General features: G+C 44.4%; 1 protein-coding gene across 1 annotated transcript in view; it reads right to left on the reverse strand.

Annotated features, from left to right (window-relative positions):
• FRMPD4 (FERM and PDZ domain containing 4) overlaps window positions 1-21,816 on the reverse strand; it is a 1,562,866-nt gene that overhangs the window by 9,017 nt on the left and 1,532,033 nt on the right. Inside the window, exons 15-16 of the mRNA XM_086934577.1 lie at window positions 6,586-7,641; window positions 5,026-6,288 (exon numbers count right to left, since the gene is read on the reverse strand). Of these exons, the coding sequence (XP_086790703.1) occupies window positions 5,026-6,288; window positions 6,586-7,641 (2,319 nt within the window). The remainder of the gene's footprint in view (window positions 1-5,025; window positions 6,289-6,585; window positions 7,642-21,816) is intronic.

A 21,816-nucleotide genomic window follows, 5' to 3' on the forward strand; every position in this document is an offset into this window, starting at 1 on the left:
CTCATACCATATTCCCCATAATGTGTCTTGAATGTAGCTATTATCTTTTTAAATTCTTATCAAATTGGTATGGACCTTATATTCTTTATTCCTTTAACTTTGTGATTTTTTTGTATTTGCATACGAGCCACCACCCTAATAATATATTTTTAGCTCACCCTATTTAAAGGTGAATCAAAAGGACCTGAAGGAGAGCTTTGGTTTCACCTCTCTTGACTATTCCTTTGAAAATTTAGCAGTTCAGCCATTCTTTCACCACTCTCTTACCTTGTTACGTATTTACTTATTTGATACTAAAGATGGTTCGACACAAACTATATTTTGCAGAAATCAGCTAGTGCCCTACGTAATGCATTTTTTGTCATGAGAGATGAATTCACAAATGTGTGTTTTTTCTTTATTGCTGATTTGTATTTGTTCAGAAAAGGGGGTGGTGATGAACAGAGTGTCTGAATTAAGCAGACCACTCTTACCCAGTCCAAAGATCAGGGCTTGATCCATCACCGTTATTTATCTCACTGCCCCATCCCAGCTCAGAACCTGGCTATATGCAAATCAGTCTGTCCCTGGCCCAGTGCATCATGGGAACAGGGCAGACTAAACTACCAAACCAGGAACAGACTAATTTGCATACAGCCAGGTTCTGAAACTGGGATGGTGCAGTGAGCTAAAAAACGGTGTTGGATCTAACCCTGATCTCTTGACTGGGTGAGAGCTTTCTGCTTAATTCAGAGACTCTGTCCCTCACCACCCCTTGTTGTAAAAGATTTGTATTTGTGACTTTTTGGTATTTATTTTTCTAGCACGGGGACATCATGGATACTAATTCTGATTGAAATGGTTGGAAATTACAATCAATTTTATGGTAGCATTTTCATTCGAATAAACTTGGAGTGTTTTTGGTATTTTGACTTTTCTTATGCAAGGTTACTTTGGTTAGGAAAGGTCTGCAAAAGTTTGACTTGAACAAATACATTCTGGATAAAGTTGCCATTCTGTGTAGAAATTCTCAATGAAAAAATGTGCAAACATTTTACAGCATGGCTTGATTCTATCGGAGTGAAAATGATGGGCTTTATTGAAAGTCTGGCGGCCGGTCTATTAGGCCACCAAGAAAAGAAAGAGATTTACTCTGCTGCCATTGTGGATGACCAATCTCCATATTTAGGAATCAGACTGAGTTCTCTCTGCTTTCAGCCGTGGTTTCTCTTAAGGTGCTGCAGCTTTGCTGAGCAGCCATCATGTTTATTGCAAAGTTTTTATTTTTTCAAAAACAAACCTCCAAGTTGCAACATAATTTGGTCACTGAAAGGGGTGGATGAATTTTACGTAATTTGCTTTTGCGTCATTAAACACAATGTCATGACAATTATGGGAAATTACATGTATTTGCATCAAATGCAAATCCGGTATTTAGCACTTTTTTTAGTGTGAATTTTTTTTATACTAAGACCCATTTAACTGTAAAAAATTCAGCAAAATCACAAGTTGAGCAAGCGACAGCCGCTCACGCTCTGCCCATTAGCTTTATACTTTCACATTCGTGGTAACATTTTATAATGAACAGCATGTAATTGCATGACGTGGCATATTGGCGTAATTTCTAGTATTTCATGTAACAAGGTAGATGTGAAATTCCTGATACTGTGTGAATTACGACGACATAATTTAAATTTCAAAATCTAACCCGGTCCTTGAATGAATGTAAACTATCAAACGTTTTTTAGTTGGCCAATATCTCTATAAGACTTAAACCACATAGTAGAGCAAAAACCTGTCAGTCACATATTCAGATGGTCTCTCCAGGCTTATTGTGGAGTGATCACCCACAAGTTTCTTAAAGACTCTGGGATACAAACTGAGGAAATGAGAGTGTAGAGATAAAATCAGCCTCATGTAAATCCCAAAACTCGTTTGCTTTTCTAAAGCTTAGTTTTGAACGACCAGGAGGTCTAGGGCATGTATTTTACCACTGCTCTGATACTCCTCTGAGTAAATATGATACCTTATTTCTCTAGCACAGTTTCACCACTATTAGGAAAACAAGACTGGCCTTTTGTTCTTTACATGGGGTTTACCATTTTAATTACGTTTGTAAATATAGAAAAAAATCCCAGTGCATGACTGCAGAAGCCCCTGCAAAGCATTTTGCTACTTTTTAAAAAAGCCCTGGAGACAAATTTAAATTTCTCACCATGTGTTTAAACTTCCTTTATGTGGATCCTGGCAGTCCTTGAAAACCAAGGGGCAGATTTATGTTAACTGGCGCATCCCGAGGGATGCGCCAGTTAACATGCGCCACAGTGCGCCACAGCTGCGCCACCCATGGTGCGCCGCATTTATGATGCGGCGCACCATGGGGCAAAAACGGCACAGATGCGTCACGCATCTGTGCCGTAAAAGTGACGCATTGCTGGAGTTGTGTCGCAAGCGCGACGCAGCTCCAGCAAGGCTCGGGGGTGCCCTATCTGACCAATGCTGTGTCAAGCCTTACGCCTGCTTCAAGCAGGCGCAGGGTTTTGATGCAGCATTGGCCTAAAAGTGACTGAGTGAAATCTCATAGATTTCACTCAGCCACTTTTGCGAGGCGCACCTGCCCCGGAACGCCCACCCTGCGCTGGAACGCCCACAAGCGGCGCAGGGCTTTACAACGTGACGCATCTGCCTAGATGCGTCACGTTGTAAATCGGTCGTAGGGATGCGCCACGTTTACGCCACAGTTGCGTGACGCAAACGTGGCGCATACACAACATAAATCTGCCCCTAAGGGCCTGGAGGTCAAGGTGACACGTAACATATAAAAATGGAATAGCATGTATATTTTATGTTTTGCCCATTGGTAAGTACCTGTATAATCCATTTTGGAATCATACGTAGTTTTATCTAGAACTGTTGAATCGAAATGAATTTTTGGGAAGACCTGCTACTAAAAAGGTTAAAAAAGTTAGATTCTTGCCCCTCAGGCAAATGCACTTTCTTCAACCTTAACAGTCAGAAAAACTTTAGGCAGAAAGGTAGTTAGCAAATCAGTAAGCACAGTCCTCCACAGATATGCGCTTCTGAGTTCTGTGATCTGTTATAAGTGCGCGGTTAGAACTGTACCTATTCCACTTTAAATTAAACTATGGTGCTTCTATCTGGAGTGAACTATGCATGATGACTGCTGCATCGCCTATATCATATTATGCAACCTGCAAGTCATGATATGTAACTTATTCGATGATTGCTCTATTTGATAACTAAAATCACCAGCAAGGTAAATAGTTTTCCCGATTTATGTTATTTCTCAACAGCCCACCTCTCAACAGCTTCCAGTCTGCTAGAAAGAGTCAGGACTCCGGCATAAATATGTTGTTCCAAGTTCACTTTCACTTTGGCCTCAGGAACTGAAGTCTCCTTCCGTCAGAGGTCCTCCTGTTGGCATCAGTAGGTCGCACCCTTCCCACAGTACTCCTCCCCCGCCACCACTCAGGATCCGACCTCATGTGCTCGGCATGGTGGTGTGATAGAACACCCCCTAAATTAGCCAATGAGAGACTGAGTTTCTGAAAATGTTTCAACAACTGACGGTTGGACATGTAGGCTTTTTAGGTTATAATTGTGGTGCCCTGGGGGGTGTGGTTTGGTAGGTGTTGCCCAGAGCTAGTGGGAGATCGGCTCTGTCCGTCAGTTTGCTGATATAGGCCTACCTGTTTTCCTGTTCCTGTCCTGAATCCAGTACTCCGATTAATCTTTGTTCCCTGACTCTATCTCAGGGGACCGCCGCTATCCCCGTGGCCAGGGGTGGGGGTATTTCTCTGAATCTCTTGGGTTAGTATAGCTAAATGATCCGTACTTCACATAATTAGTTGCAAATGTATTTTGTCCCTGAACCTTTTGTCTTTATGCCTATCCACTCCTTCATTTGCATTTTTGTTAATCTGGTATGAGTTTGACGCTGTTTGCATTGCTAATGTTCTTTCTCACTGTGAATTATACTTTGTTTGCCTTGTAACCCTGTACATGATAAGCATTTTATCTTTTATCTTCACAATATTTCTCGATAAACACTGTACTAATTATTGCCGTCAACTTCTCAACTTTAGGTCCATCGACCAAAGGAAAGAGAGTTGATATACAGGTTCAATTATGTATTTAGTGAGTCAGATACAAGTCTGTATTACGGACAACTGATTTCAAACTTATACAGTGCAACAGGGATTCTTGTTTGGGTGAATGAGTATGGGCCATTGTTTTGTGTTATTATTGTTTATCGATCCCTGATTGGCATGCTGGATCAGTCCTGCTGCAGAGATAAGATTTATTTTCCCCCCCTGATGGTGAGGGCAAAAATGAAGCACTGGCAAGTCCCAGGTCACTTAAAACACTGGTCTTAACAAGGGTCACAAGGTAGATAATACATTCGGCATGAAAAGCTATAGGAGCCGATGGCAGGCGGTTTATAAACTGCACTCAGTCCTTCTTCCATCTCACTAAGCTACGTGTATATTTGCATAATGAACATCTCTGAAGAATCTCTGAGGAGATATTTTTTCGGACCATACACAACTTCAAATAATTTAATACATTCAATAAGGTTCATATATCGTTGTGTAAAGGGCTTCCAAAAAAAGCCTTGAACTGGTGTGTGAGATTATGCCTAAGTACATTTTGAAACAAAAATCTTGGTAAGCAGAATGTACTGTATAGGGGTGTCAAATATTCTGTGGATTTTTTGTGCTACTCTACCCTGTTTATTTGTAATATGATAATTTGAGAGTTTTCAGGTGCCTTTGTGAATATTTTATGGGTACAATTGCACTACAGTATTGTGCACAACACAGACAGGAAAATTAATCGGACCTATTTTGAGACTTTATGATGTGAATCTGTAATTGCCTATTGCCGCTTTACAACTGGAGATATAATTTTCCTAAAAAGAATAACTGACACCCCCAGTACAGTAGTTGCTGATAGTGTTTTACTTGGTTCTGCTATTTCATACACAATATGTTTGTCTTTCAAATTGATTCTCTATTTCCGTACCTGTAGTTTCTTTCATTTTGGAGACTCTGTGGCAGCCATCTCTTAGTGTACCAAACAATGGTTCAGCGTTGGATGGCGCATGCATACCAGGCACAGTCATACTGTGGCAGGTCCCTTCCGCTTGCTGATGAACTTCCTTGTACGTCGCACCATGGCTTGGAAGAATTGCTGCTCTTTCATCTATAGAGATGCAACTAATGCCTTTCGCTGATGAATCAGAGAGAATGTGCTTAGCATCGGATGTACAAAGGGGAGAATCAACTGGGGTTGCACAGGTGCTGCTGCCAGTGCTGCATCCAGCATCCACTGAAGAGCACTGAGAGCTCTGCATTGAAAAGTGACCTTCACTTTGGAGCGACGACATCCGCTTGGTCAAGTGGTAATCACAAAATCTAACCATGCTTTGCTCCGTTTCTGCAAATTTCAAGGGATGTTCGGAAACAGAAAACAGTCCCACATCTTGAGAATCATGTAGGTCTTTGGCTGAAGACATGTAGGTTGTGTCTGTTAGAAAACATTCCTCTTGGCCGATACCTGAAGCACTCTTATTGTGGCCTTCAGGGTCCAGGTCCTGCCCACTCTCAGTCTCTGAGCTCCCAAGACCAGGTCCTCTTGGGAACGCCTTCCCATTCATCGTCTCTGGTCCAGGTCTCTCTATGGCCACACATTCATTAGCCGCATGCCATCTTTGGCTTTCCTTGCGAAAGGCAGTTCTCTCTAAGCTAAAGGTGCTCCTGCGCTGACTGTCTCTTAAAGAGAGTGTACCACAGTTAGATTTGGAATCTTCTCCAGCCTCTGCTTTACTTTTGATAGCAACATTAACGTCAAAGGCTGTTTTCATTTCCCCATCCGGTGCTTTGCCTTTTCTTTTAGAGTACACCAAAGATCCCATGTGCAGTTTGCTGAAGTACTCTGTGACAGATTTTGTTTCCATTGTCTCTGGCTCCATCTCCATGTTATCCGAATGAAGAATCTGGTTTGAAGGCACAACTTTCGATTGAGGCTCCGCAGCTTGCCGACTTGGTGCAGACTGCGTTGATTTCATGGATGGACCTCTAGGTTGAGACTTAGAGATGGCAAACTCTGTCTTGTCATCTAACAGGGGTTGATACCCTTCACTGGTGGCTAAAAACATGTGTGAGGAACTTTCAGACTGTCTCTGGGCTGCAGCTAATTCAGAGCTCTCTGTCATTTCAGAAGAGTTTGTTTCATTGCCAGAATCTGAAGACGACTCAGGGCTATATGCTCGCAAGATTGCTACACCTGTATGCCACAAAAAATAACAGGTCATTAATGAATGCATCTGAGGCACTTTAATACATTTAACACAATGGGCTCAATAAACAAAAAATGATTCTAGAACAGTGTGCATTCATTGCACATTTGTTCTCAAACGATGAACTACAAAATATAAAAATATAGTTGTTCCATCATATGATATGGGAATGGGTTTATGAATGATGGTAAAAACAAGGCAATGGAATGTGTCCAGGGATAAATAATTCATGGGAATGGGATGGCAAAATTGTCAATCAATAAAGGTAACTATGGAGAAAGAACCTGAGCTGTCATCTGTTTGGTGATCCTCAGACGCGGCCAGTGCTTCAAGAGCCTGAAGTGTGGAGACCACTGCATCATCCAGTCCCTTCTGACACTTCCCCTCGGAATTTGTTGGGATGGCATCTATGATTGACACTGGAATATCACTTGGTAGATGGCTAGCTGGCTCTGAATCTTCTTTGTACTGAGGATGCTGGTTCTGAAAGTCTTCCTCATCCGAACTATCTCTGAAGCCGGGTGGAGGAGCTGCAATCGCCATGTTCAAGGAATGCAGCAATAAGTCATCTTCATTCTCATTCCCTTCGGGAGGAGGAAGTGAAGTCAAGTCTATGATGTCATCAACTGAGCCGGACATGCTGAGAATGGCTGTTCGGTTCATTTCTCCAAGCATGATGTCTTCCTCACAGCTCACTTCATCTTCCTCCTCAACATCATCAGTGGTTTCTGAATAACATATGTCATGCAACAATGGCTCCTCAATCCCTTCCGTACTCCCAAATATTTTGCCATCATTCATGTTTGCGTACACTGTGCTATCAGAAAACTGGATGCTCTCTGCATCTCCTGACATGTCAAGATCCTTCATATCACTGTTATTCGTTAAATACATGACTGATTGCTTGTCTAACATGTCAGGGCTTTCATCCATTAGCCTTTCATATCCAAATGTTGGTGGGCTCATTGCATCCAAATTGTGGTCCCCAAAGATGAAGGAGACTTTTGCACTCCGTGGAGAATCCTGTGCAATTGTGTTTTTTTCCTCTCCTGAAATCAAGAGAGAAGGCTGTTGATTTACACCTCGCAGTTCGACATCCAACGGACCATCTCGTCTTGCCAGTATACGGTCAAGTCCCCCTGTACCATAGGTGTTGTCCATGTATAAATGCCGGTGATCTTGTGGATAAGTTGGACTATCCATTTCTAAATTTTTTTGGTTTGGATTTGAATATGATTGCTGACTCTCCTGATCTTCATCTATCGCAAAGATGGCAGTTTTTGGCAAATAATTCCAGTCGTAGCTACGCAGAGCATGCTTTCCTTTGTTTTCATTGACGACTGTGGAAAACAACAGAAAAAACAAGACATATTAACACGATTGATACATTAACAAGTTTTTGACATGAATGTACTAATAAGTTACCGAAGCAAAAGCAAACATCAATACCAAGAAAGAGGAAAAATGTTGGATCAACGTTTTGAATTACAAAAATAACCGTATGCCACATGGATATCGCAGGCAATAAAATGTGACACCCTCCCAGTAGAGTAGCTCTTAGTAAAAATACAAAATACATACATATCATATAGATAAAGCAAAAAAAAAAACTAAATGGAATGCTCAAAGTCTTAAAAAATGCTTCAAGCAAAACTTGTAGATATAGCAGTTCATATACACAATGTATTTGTTGTGATATGGACAAATGACACAGTTACATCTAATATATAACTCAAAAGACCTAAATAGAATGCTTTCAATGGCCCTCAACTCACCAAACAGCAAATAAACGGAGATGGATCAGTGTAAGCTGACGTGAAAATGTCTGATCAAAAACAACTTCCCTATAAATACTTGTCACCCTTGAGTTTCTGATAGAAAATTCACAATTTGAATGTTTGCATTTTTTTATGACTTAGGGCAGACAGCACTTTGCCAATTGAGAATCTCTCTGAATGTGGTTACCTAGAGTGACCCAAGGTATTTACAGAACTAAAGACCAGCCAACTGGCACTGTGCTGCTATGTGACACATATCGGTCACCAGTGAAATGCCGCCACAACATTCTGAGCTAGGTGCTGATCTGGTTGTGACTAGAGGTGGACGGTAAACTGCCCTGCTTGGAGCGTGGAGATCTGGAAAAATTTCTCCAACTACCGTGGAGCATAGTTTTTTCTTGTGCGTGGCTCACCAACGGTAAGTTGGCGTGTCTGAGCGAGAAAACCGAGCGCTAGACCGTATCTCAGTGAGATTTCTCAATGCAGGTGGTCACGGCAGGTCACTACCGCTTGTGTTGAAAAAGCTACAGCTCAAGTCGAAGCAATACCCTCTAGCACGCCGCATGGTGCAGTTAGTACTGACACACTCCTAGTTGTAAAAATCAACATGAGCAGCATGACGTATCAAACTCAGCCGCTCCAGTAACTCCGCAGAAACAAGAAAAGTTTTTATGTAACACCATGGAATTCTGCCCACCCCTAGTTGTGATGGCTTGAAAGCCTCAGCCCCTCTGAAGCTGACCTCTTCTCTCACACACTGAAAACATTTATAAAGTTGGCATACCTGGAACACTTGTGCCTGAATTCACAGCTTGAAATAAAAGAACACAATGGGACAGTTTTCTCTGCATGGTCACGCAAAGCGGCACAAGGGAATATATGACGATATCCCGCAGACAAACAGCCCGCATACCATCAGTCCGCAAAAATAATCCTGCATGTACTATTAGGCCGCCAATTAAAAGAACGAAAACTTGTTAGAACGAATATGCCTTTAGCACGCATGCCTTTACAACGTAAATGCATGCATGTTAAAGGTATACTGGTTGTAAAAGTTGTAAAGGTAAGTAAAAGTACACTACCCTACCCTACACTACCCTACACTCTAATGTAGTACCCCTGCACCACCCACCCTTGACACACAGTCCTTTTTCTACATTTACACTACCCAGCACGACCCCCCAACACTACCATAAAGCACTTTACTTCCCTACACAAACACTACAACAGTACCTTAATACACTACCCCCAGCATGACCCTACACAAACACTACAATACTACACTAAAACACTATACCCCCTAAACCCTAAAACACTACCCCCAGCATGACCCTACATTACAACACTACCAAAACCCTAAACCACTACACCCCAGCATGACCCTACACTACACAAACACTACAACACTACCCTAAACCCTAAACCACTACAACTCAGCACTACACAAACACTACACTACAACACTACCCAAAACCCTAAAACACTACCCCCAGCATGACCCTATACTACAACACTACCCAAAGCCCTAAAACACTAACCCCAGCATGACCCTACACTACACAAACACTACAACACTACCCTAAACCCTAAAACACTACACCCCAGCATGACCCTACACTACACAAACACTACAACACTACCCTAAACCCTACAACACTACCCCTGCATGACCCTACACTACAACACTACCCAAAACCCTAAAACACTACACCCCAGCATGACCCTACACTACGCAAACACTACAACACTACCCTACCATAAAACACTACCCCCAGCATGACCCTACACAAACACTACAATACTACACTAAACCACTACACCCCCTAAACCCTAAAACACTACCCCCAGCACGACCCTATACTACAACACTACCCAAAGCCCTAAAACACTAACCCCAGCATGACCCTACACTACACAAACACTACAACACTACCCTAAACCCTAAAACACTACACCCAGCATGACCCTACACTACACAAACACTACAACACTACCCTAAACCCTAAAACACTACCCCTGCATGACCCTACACTACAACACTACCCAAACCCCTAACACACTACACCCCAGCATGACCCTACACTACGCAAACACTACAACACTACCCTAAACCATAAAACACTACCCCCAGCATGACCCTACACAAACACTACAATACTACACTAAACCACTACACCCCCTAAACCCTAAAACACTACCCCCAGCATGACCCTACACTACAACACTACCCAAACCCTAAACCACTACACCCCAGCATGACCCTACACTACACAAACACTACAACACTACCCTAAACCCTAAACCACTACACCCCAGCATGACCCTACACTACACAAACACTACAACACTACCCTAAACCCTAAAACACTACCCCTGCATGACCCTACACTACAACACTACCCAAAATCCTAAAACACTACCCCCAGCATGACCCTATACTACAACACTACCCAAAGCCCTAAAACCAGGGCTTAATTTGTGCCGGGGCTTGCTGGTGCTTAGCACCGGCACCTAATTATCAGGGCCGGGTCTACACAGTGAGTCACGCATCGCATTGAGTGCCCCGTCCGCACGTCAGTTACATGATTTCCTTTGTGCATGTGTGCTGCTTTCACTTAGTTACCGCGTACTGACTGGTTGTGTTGTTTGATCATGATGAGTCATGACTCTGAACAACTTACTGTCTTAATGGTGACGAGTCCAACTTAATTTCTCCTCACTCGTCTAGTGTTTTTCACTGACAGCAGACTTCCGGACCCAGCGGACGAGGTCACGTGGGTCAGTGTTGCCGGTCCTAGTGGGCGGGACACTGAGTTGGGCTGGTCTTCTTCTTCTGCAGGGGTTGGCAGTTGGGGCTGTGCGCGGCAGAGGGAGTGACGCGTGCGCAGATTTTGCAATTGAATGCCCGCGCGTTCACTTGCCACGGCACGCCCCAGCATACCCGCATGCCCCCATCATTCTTGTTGTCGTCGTGCTCACCACCAAGTAACTGGTAGCGGTGGTTGAACTTAAATGCTACGCTGCCGCCTTTGAAAGTAGTGGGAGTCGGTCGGACCTGAGGTTGGCTGACTCGGTAGACGTAGAGACTGACTACTACTGTTGCAGACTAGCTCACCAGGTGAGGGGCGGTGAGGCATGGCCTGGGGTAGGCCGGCGGCCTAATCATCTGCATCCAGGACTGTCTGCATCATGATTTATAAAAACATAATACTGCGCAGGTGAGGCAGAGCAGGGGGCAGGGTCGGGCAGGGTCTGGCAGGTTGCAGGTGCCGTGATTACTGTCTGGATAACATTTCATGTAGAGTATTTTTTTATTTGTTGGTTTTTCCGATCATGATGGCCTGCTAGGGTAGGCCGGCGGTCTAATCATCCTCTAAAAACGTTAATAAAGCGGCGCAGGTGAGGCAGGGCCTGGCAGGCACAGGCCGCAGGTGCCGCCGTGATTACTGGTTTACTTCTTTTTATTATATGTTGATTGGTGAGGGTTTTTCCGGTCTGATGATGATGATGAGTGGCTGCGGCCATGATTTTGGGGCCCTGAGTTTGATCATCATGATCATGTTGCCAGGAGTAGTGTGTGGGGCTATTGACTGCGCAGTTGCAGGCCGTCCCGGGCTGCCTGGATGGATCAGACATTACAGGGCTAGCCCTGGTTTCAGTTTCGGTTCAGGCTCGCTCGTCACCAAATCTGCGGGGGGTTGGTTGGGGCTGTGCGCAGCAAGCAGCGTGCGCAGATTTAATTTTCACATTGCAATGCAAATGCGCGCGCATTCGCTGCTTTGCCACACCCAGGGGGCCCAGAATACCCGCACTGCCTACAGGCACTGAGGCTCACCAGTCACTCACTACCACCGTAGCGGCGATGATGCCTGGCCCTGGATTGATTTTGTCACTTTAGCACGGTTCACACAGTAGGTTAATGGGGTCCGTCCGACTCCGCCATGCCTTCTTCTCCCCGACCCCTCCACACACCCCAATGCCACCCTGCTTCCTGCCAGTGCCTTCTAATCCAGTGCCAGCTGCACCTGTGCCGTGCACAATTCATTTCTCACTCAAATTGTGGAAAAAGTGGCCTCTACCTTACGGTAATGACGGCACTCCAGCCATAATGTAACTGCGCAGTGCGCACAATCTTGGGGAGCTCGCCTGGGCTGCGTTTTTTGCCTTTTAGCTGTAGGTTACACAACCATCATTTCACTTGCTGCCTGCTAACCACCTCAACTCACCATTCGTACTACTCTCATGCTAATGACTGAAGGGTCAGCAGCGGTGCCTGAACCCGCGCACTTGTCCAAGCCCAGCCTGAGCCGAATATATGATGATACAACGAATTCCGTTGCAACGCATGTCTTTTCCACGCATGCGTTACAACGGAATTCGTTTAGCACGCATAAACCTTTCACCGACTATTTGCGTGGTGACGTCATACGTCGTTAAAAAAAACGGCATTTTTTTACCGATTTCTCTTAATCGACTCTGATGCCGACGTGACTCATGGTGAGTTGTTTTATTTGGGGGGGAGACCCCCCCAAGCCCCCTCTTTTTTTTTTTTACTTTTACCACATATGCCTTTACTACAAACATCGTAGTAAAGGCATGCGTGGTAAAGGCATTAGTTGTAACCACGCATGCGTTGTACTGCATGCGTGGTTAAAGATTTCGTGGAAACGGCTTCGTTGTAAAAGCCGTTTCCCGCCTGAGCCACCAGGCTCTGCCCTCTTCGCACCGTGGCCCGTCCGCCCAACCTCACCCGGGCCCCGCACAGGCTCCGGGTCTACGCGGGTGAGCGCTGCTGGCCAGGCATGCAGGGAATAAAGAAATGTATTTACATCTGATTACTCTCCGCACGTTTCCCTGGCTCAAAATTGACTGAATTGCGTGAGCAAAAACCGTGCAATGCTCGAGCATGAACTGCGTCCAATTCCAAATATCTCTCTGAGTTCTCCCAAGGACAGTCTCATAACTCCTTACCTTACCCACTACAACTCGGCTGAATCACTACAATTTGTCAACACCTGCTCAAAATGCTGACAATGTCCTGTGCACAACGTTGCTGTAGCTCGTTTTCCATCCTTGAATCTCTTCAAGGAGATTCACCGGAGCTCAGGGTTATTCTCATTCTGACCAGTTTCATGTAAACTGACTCAAAAGCATCGCGTGAGCCAAGAATTTCACCCGCATGGACCGAAAGGCAGTGTTCCGTTACCAAGCCCTGGCACTCTTATCTTGCGATAATTAAAGCATACATATGTGTTCATCCCCGCAAATAACAGAATTCATGGTCTGCACTTCAATCTCACGCCCTTTGGTTATGTCCGTCAAACACAAGTTACAACCGATTATTAATTCACTTTGATTTTTTATACAGTGTTACAAGTAATTCGCTCACTGAATGATGGCAGCCATTGTACATGTTCTGGAGAGTGTCCATGGTGTAATAATTGAAGCAAGTAGATGTTAAAAAGTAGCAGCAGGGAAATGAGGAATCCTTATGGGAGTTCTCCTTTTACCTAGTGGGATGATGAAAGAAAGTCCCCAACCACTGTCGGCTAAGGGCTGACCACAATAACCCTACACATACCTCGAGGCTGCTCCAAAGGAGGGTGTGGCAGGGCTGACTGTATAACAGGCAACTTTGAGATGAGAAACAAAGCCCCTGGTTAGCCTTTGCATTGGGACCCTTGTTCTACTTAAAACGTACATACGCCCAAATATGCGCTTTAAAAAAAATGGCTCGTATTTATCTACATAGACATTTGTTTGCTTTCATATCCACTTTAAACTTGTTGTCAAACACATTACATTATTACAAATACAATCTTGCTAAATCGACATTATTCTCATAAAGAAATGTATTTACATCTGACTAAAACAGATGAGGCCAGCGCTGCCCCCACTCAAAGCAGAGGCCTCCGTGGTTATTTTATGCCATAAAATTATTTTATTTTAAGAGTCATGCGCATGCTTAACACATGCACTCCTGCTTGCCATAAAATGTATGGCAAGCAGGAGTGCATGTGTTAAGCATGCGCATGACTCTTAAAATAACCACAGGCGACAGTCAGACGCCCACCCTGGACCCATCCCGCTTTTTGGCCGGTGGGTTCTTGGGTTGGGGAACAGGAACAACAAACCCCCCAGACTAGGGCTTTACAAACCTCCGACCGCAGCCTGGATTATGAAAAAGGGTTATTACTGCCCTGGCTCTGACCTATTCCCGCTTTCCTTCCTAGCTTCACAACCACCTTGCCATCTGTAGGGCTGCAAAGAAGCGCCACCCTGGAGTGTGATGTGAAAAGTGAGGGTATTGCGCTGCAACCATTCAAAGCTGCGCCTTTGTGGTATTTCTGTAGTGCGTGCGTTGCCAAAAGACAGTGAGTGGATGAAGCTGTGACTGCTTGAAAGGTAGTACAGGGTTATATACCTGCTGCAAAGAACCTTTACCATGCATATAATGTAAAATATCTCACTGTGTTTGTTACCGCTTCTGTCGGAGAGATCCTTTTGTTACTTGCAGTTTGTAAGTTAACATCTTTTCATAGAACAGCAAGCTATTAATATTAACTAGTCTGTCAACAAAGAGCTGCATGCAAACGGCAAGTTATATATTAGCGCTATATGTTGTTTGGGCCAATCTTTCATTATCCTAATCTTGCAAAAAGGGTTAATGTGGATAGAAATCGATTTTTATTGAAGAGAACCCCTAACAATGCTGGTATGTTTTAAATTCAGAATTTGCGCTTTTCCAGACTTACAACTCTTAATCTATATTGCCTACAATGACAATCATGGATGACATGTGACTCCTATACCTTGTAGTCCTGTCTGATGTAACATTCCATATCAACTGATTTACACACGTAGGATTGTATGTATCTATGCAATGTATGTAACATTCCCTATATACTGATTTACACACGTAGGATTGTATGTATCTATGCAATATATGTAACATTCCCTATATACTGATTTACACATGTAGGATTGTATCTATGCAGTGTGTGAATGATGCAGAGTGCTCTGACACCTTACACTGGTACGAGAGGCACTATAAAACTAAATGAATCTAAGACAGTGGTTATGGAGGCTTGAAAGCCAAGGGCATTGTTAACGGGTGGTTCTGACTACATCTGACTTTTAGCGGTACCGGTTGAAGATGTGGGTGGAGCTAATATAATTGGGTGGCGCCCGTGGGGGAAGTGGGTGGAGCCTGGGAAAAGTGGGTGGAGCCTCTGACAAACTTTTGAGCACCTGCACTTCATATTTTACAAATTAAGCACTGGGGGTGAGGGTTGAAAGAGACCCTCTGCAAGAGTGAGGGTTGAAAGACACCCTTTGTGCTATTCACAGATGCCCTGTTTGGGGATCAGTGAGATTTGGAAGACACGCATTAAGTATTGTTAGAGTGAGGGTTGAAATACACCCATGATGCTATTCACAGAGACCCTATTTGTGGATGAGTAAGGGTTGCAAGACACCCTTTACGTATTGCTAGCGTGAGGGTTGAAAGACACTGATTGTGCTAATCACTAGATGCCCCATTCTGGGAGGAATGAGGGTTCAAAAACACCCATTATGTACTGGAAGAGTGTGGGTTGAAAGGCACTTGTGGCCTATTCAATTGATGCCCTTTTAAGGGATGAGTGACGGTTGAAAGATGACTATTTTGGTGTTTTAGTTGGCTGTTTAGCTGTGTGCCCGGTTAGGTGATTGTTGGTATAGTGTCAAGGTCCTCTGCGAAGGCTGCTGATAACATGCTTTGTTATGTTGATGTTTTTGCGAATTCTTTTTAGTTCTTCACATTTTAGCTTCCTCTAGGTATTTTGTGAAGGTTTGAGAGTCTGGTAATCTCGGTTGTGCAATCTTGCCTAGTCATGGTCTTTTCACTTGTTGTGTTCATAAAGGAAGAGGCGTGTTGTGTCTTGCTTTTTCTGTGTCATTGCACCACCATGAGTATGATGCTGCACAGAATGCATGCTGCTATGTCACTTGGAGTGTTTGTCCGACGCTTATACCAGTTGAGACCAGAGGCTAAGCAGTGAAGTTCCAGGCTCCTGGTTGGGTATCCAGTAAATTTTTACATTTAACCCGCAACTGATCCTGATGTTTCTTTAACGTACCCTGTTCTGTGAACAATAAAGCTACCTGTTTGTACTAGTGAGTCCAGTTTGGTTACTGCATTCATGAGACCTCATTACACTTGGGTTGTAGCCTGTGATATGAACAAACTGCATTTTACAGGGGTCTCGGACATCCTGCCGTAAATTTTCCTTGATTTAAAAATAGCCAAAAAGTGCTTTTCATAAACATTGTAAACAAGATTTCTTTGGCTTTGCCCCAAGACTACAAATTTACCTGGCTGCTGTGCTCAATCGCTCTTGTCATGGAGATAGGCTTTGCCTCAGACTGTGTTAAGTTAGCATGAGCTTATTAGAAATTTAAACGCCATTTTTCCTTTCTGCTGCTTCTGCATACGGCACATATTGTTATTAATGCTTTGAGCCTAGTAGAATATTTTGCTTCACATGAGAATAATATGTTTTCCTATAGTATCAGCTTTGCTTGGTAAGTTATGTCTGAACAGTGAGTGCCGAGGCCTTCAAGGTTATTTCAACACAGTGGTTGTTGTTCGGTCTGATCAGCGCACGTCCTAGACATAACACATATGCAACTGTGGCCAACTCTGGTTTTGGCACGTTTAATAATGCACTGTGCAGAACATGCAAACACCCTTGATGAACATTCATATGCAGAGAACTGGTGTAGAAGATGATGTGATTCCTTTCTACTAAGACCAGAGGTATGGGGCCGCCCTTCTAAAACCCAAAGAGACCTTCTGTAGATATAATATAATATACTAGCAAGGGAGGGTAAGACTGAGGTGTAATTTAGCCTTATTCCCTTTAGCATTTTAACATGCTTTCTCTCTTTGTATTTTATGGAATAGTAACTATGCTGATAACCTTGTTGCTTATAATATGTTTGCTTGTATTAGCTAAGATACTGCGCCTGAGAACACGGCATTAGAAATAAATATTTCAAACTTGCACGTGTCTTCATTTACTCCTCGTTTAGGACTAGTATGATAGTATAACAAAAGAGTGTTCATGTGTTCCACGTTACCTGAGGTGTTCTAAGTTCATGTTCTGGGTTGTCTAATCATTGGGGGTGAGTAAGAACCAATGAGACACTGATTGCTAGTCCGGTAGGGGATTTTGGATACTAAGGTGAGTTTTGGCACACCCTAATTCACTGAGGTTCCAAGTCTCTATGCACAGTTCTGTGTAGGAGCAGAATCCCTGCGACATGGCGCCCAATAGTTGGTGGTCTTATTGCATGACACTTGAGTAGTACTTCTATCAGTCCTTAACCCCCTTCACTATTGACAGTGGTGTTGGATAAAAACTTACCTATACTTACATAGGTCTTTTCAAGCTTGAATCTTTTTAAACGGTTTCCTTTTGAATTACTACGCAGTTGTGCTACGTTGGTTTTTATTGTACCTCTTTCTTACTGTGTCATTATGGCTGACGTTGAGATACCGCAGCATAGTCGAATTGCGGTCCGCATTCATTTGCAGGCTTATAACGTCGTGTTAGAGGGCATGTCAGTTATTATGGTGGTGAGTGCAGAAGTAGCTTACCCTTTCGAGATTTTCTACTCGTGGGTGACCTTCCCTGCAGTGAACGCAAATACTGGTGTGTTCAACACTTACTACACCCACTGCCGTGCCACAGGAATATGTTCCGTATAGGACACAGGAAGTTCTGATTAACGCTTGGCAGCACTGAGTTTGGTTTAATGGCGTCCTACCCCACACTTTGTTAGCAACACTGTTAAGTCCTTTGTCCATTCCAGGCGCTACTTGGCCTGTTTTGGCTGGATTTACACTGCATCCTCGACATGGTGCGGGTCCCCATGCAGATATTAGGCAGCTACATACTGTCGCGATTAGTGTAATTAGTTTGTTAGTGCAGTACATTACCCGCAATCTCCCGGGCGGGGCCCCAGGTGTTGCGGCGCTTCCAGCCGGACCAAGCAAAATAAAGCTTAGTCCGGTCATGGTTAATGCAGTGATGGGCAAGCGCCCCCAGGATAAGGATGATATGCCTTTCTGGCTTGCCGAGAAATTTGACCAGTTGGAAGCAGTATTTCCTAACACGACTCCTGTTGAAAAACACTGGATTCTGACAATTAGTTTGCCGAAAGACTTGATACCAGAGGCTGGTGACTGTGAGTCTCGGTGTAAGATTTTTGAGGCGGTGTATTCGAGGTGCTTCGGCACTCCGTCAATGACCGTCCTACCCTCGGTCATTAAGCGTGTTCAAGATGAGCCCGGACCTGAGGCAGCAGTTGAATTGGGTATGCGACTGTGCGGCAGTTTTAACGTAGTTTCCGATCTCGTTCTTGCGAATGTCAAGGGAGATGCCGTGAGCTTTCAGGTGTCTAATGCTTTGCAGGCTGTTCCCGATACTGATAAACCCTGACAGTTACCAAGAATTATTACGGCGGCTTATAAGACCATGGGCTTTAATAGTTTGGGTGTCAAGCCTTTCTCTACAAGAGAGAAAAAACAACTCCAAGGGCAGAAGTCGGAAACAGACGACCAGCCCAAGGCTAAAAAGCAAAATTGGCCGAAAAAACAGAAACAGGGTAAACAACAGCAACAGAAACAGGGGTCACGTCCTGCATCACCAGTGCCTGCACCTACAGAACGTGTTTATGACTTGCGCGATCGCGCAACGATGAAATCACCTGATTGTTTTCAGGTTTCTGAACAACGCTCTCCTCGTTCTTTTAAGGACTCATCGGCCTCATTGACCGGTGGTGGAGGAGGCGGCAGAGGTCGGTGTGGCCAGCGGGGACGTGACCAGCCCCGCCCAAAAGACAGTAAAGGCAAGCAGGACGATTCGACACAGAAAAGACCCCAGTTTCAGAAGAAGAAAGTCGCCGCTTTAACAGCGAGATATGCCACAGATAGTGAGAACGCGGCTTTGGAATCTGACATGGGTGCTGACGTTGTTGGACAGCGCGGCGGAGATTACCATAGTGCGAGAGGCCCTGCGTCCACTACTGAAGGTGACAGCGACTGAGTAATATGGTCGTTGTGGAGACAGCTGATACTAGAGTAGCTCCCCCTGATAGACTTTAAGAAATAGTCCTTTTAATTGAAGGTGACATACAGCGTACCATAAAAGGGGTATTTTGAGAAAATCTTACAACTACCTATGACATTTTGTTAGCGGAGGCTGACTGGACCCCACCTTTTGTTCTCGCAGCTCCGAGAGGGGAGGAGGTAATCCTCCCTAGTTTTGCGCACTCAGTCTCGAAGGAGCATGCGCTGAATTTTGCAGAAGAGTAGGCTAAGGCCATTGCGCCGGCTCTGTACCGTACAAATTGTGGATGGGATACATTTTCCCCACACCATGAGATTCCCTTATGGTCTATGCCACAGCCTCAACCTCAATATTCCATCCGACGTGAAGCTAAGGCTTCCGTCGTGGAAATCCTTGAACAATTGGAATATCAAGGTGTTTCTGAAACTTGTGGGTCATCGATGAATAACCCACTTTTTACTGTGACCAAGCCAGATGGCTCGTACCGTTTGGCATTGGATTACCTGCATTTGAACTCGCATTGCCGTACCTGTGCAGTACAGAATACCCACGGCTCTGCTTTGGTGGATGGACTTGTGCGAAAACAGTTTAAAACCACACTTGACATTTCCAACGTTTTTTTTTGCCCACAATTTGGTTGGTCTAAGTTCTCAATGGAACAGTTTTACCTGTAGCGGCAAACAACGCCAATTTAAACGCCCAGCGATGGGCTATAAGAATAGTCCTGGTGTGTTTGCTGCCCGTATAGTCTCTCTCTTGGAGAGAGTCGACACTGATGCGTGTTCGTATGTGGTTGACATATATCTCACAGACGATGAGCTTTGGGTGCATCTGTGTCGCGTTGACCGCATAATTTGTAACTTTGTGGACTTTGGTTACAAATTCAACTTTGCAAAGTCTCACATTGCGGAGTACACAGTGTTGTTCCTGGGCTACGAGCTCAACAATGAAGGTTGAGGATTGGCTCCTCACTTCTTGGAGAAATGCGCACAACTGCGCGCTCCTACAACTCTGAAAAAATGACAGTCCTTGGTGGGTTTTTTGAATTTTGGGCCTACTTATATTCCCGAATATGGCCAGTATATCAAGCCTTTGTATGCTTTGATACAACCTACTTTTACCAAATCGTGCTGGCTGCCAGAACATTCAGCCATTTTGAAATCTTTGCAGGCTGATCTCCTTGAATCTAAATTCTTACTTACTCGTGATAACCACACCAACCTGGTGATAAGAATCATCCCTGGGACGGTGGGTTTCACTTACCTTACTTTTAACGAAGGAGACACAGTACCTATTGCTGACATGTCACACTTGTACACTTCGGCAGAAATTCGGTTTTCCTCTGTGGAAAAAGTTTTGACAGCAGTGCAAATGGCGATTCTCAAAGAACGTGCACTGTTGCAGGGAAACCGTATGTTGGTTGTTACCCCGTATCCTGCACTAGAGGCAGTGACGAAGGTCAGTGTACCAAATTCTAAAGCTTTGCACCCACGGTGGATACAATGGGCTGCATCATTGACGTCTCCGGATGTCATGTTTATTTTTGATGCCTCCTTACAGTCGCAGGAGTTTTTGCAGCATGAGTTTGTTCATCCTGCGCCATTCACTATTAGGACATGCTACACACATCAGAGCATTTCCTCCCTTATACTTACAATGCACCCTGCCCTTGGGCCTACCATAGGGGACTGGCAAGTGGGTGCACTTGGCCAAGTCGACATGGCAGTGCTAGACTGCACTTAGGCCTTGCAATGGCAGGCCTGAGACACATTTTACAAGCTGCTTCTGTGGGTGGCACAAACCAGTGCTGCAAGCCCACCAGCAGCATTTGATTTACAAGCCCTGGGCACACATGGTGCACTGTACTAGGGGCTTACAGATAAATCAAATAACCCAATCATGGAATCCAAATAGTATATCAATTTAACATAGGGAGCACTTGCACCGTGGCACTGATTAGCAGTGGCACAGTGCCCAAAGCATAAAACCAGCAAAAACATATCAAAACAGAGGAGGCAATCTATCAGAAATGGAAGGGAGACTCACGCCAATGGTGTCAGGTCTAACACAGAGTAATGCCTTACTCTGCCCCCCAGCGTCACAGCCATATGGCAAGAGGTTCCATCGCCAAAGAGAAGAGGAGAAAAAAGGCACACCTGTCTGATTCCCCTATGTATGAGAGCGTGATGCGATATGTGACGGCCCCTTCAAACACATGCAGGAGGGCTTGTATAAAGGAGTCAAATAAGGCTCACTATGCCATTCCTGAATCCCAGGCATCAGCGCACCTAAAACAGATAAAAGGAATCCAAGAAATCAAAAGTTTTCTCCAGGTCCAATACCAGGCATGCCACTCAAGGATGAAGTGAATGGGTAAACTTCATGACACAAAAGGACCGACATAGATTCAAGAATGAGCTTTGACCCAGGATAAACCTGTTTTGGTCCAGATGGATCAAGAGGGGAAGCAGTGGCAGCAACCGGTCTGCTTAGACCTTGCCCAGGATCTTATAATCTGTGTTTAATATTGCTAGCGGCCATTAGGATGACAATTCCGTGATGTCTCTTGGGAGGGAAGCCATTATCCCAATTCAAGTGCTGTGCCATATAAGGCCTCAAC

Source organism: Lissotriton vulgaris, chromosome 8 (assembly GCF_964263255.1).
Source record: "Lissotriton vulgaris chromosome 8, aLisVul1.2, whole genome shotgun sequence".
Taxonomy (NCBI): Eukaryota; Metazoa; Chordata; class Amphibia; order Caudata; family Salamandridae; genus Lissotriton; species Lissotriton vulgaris.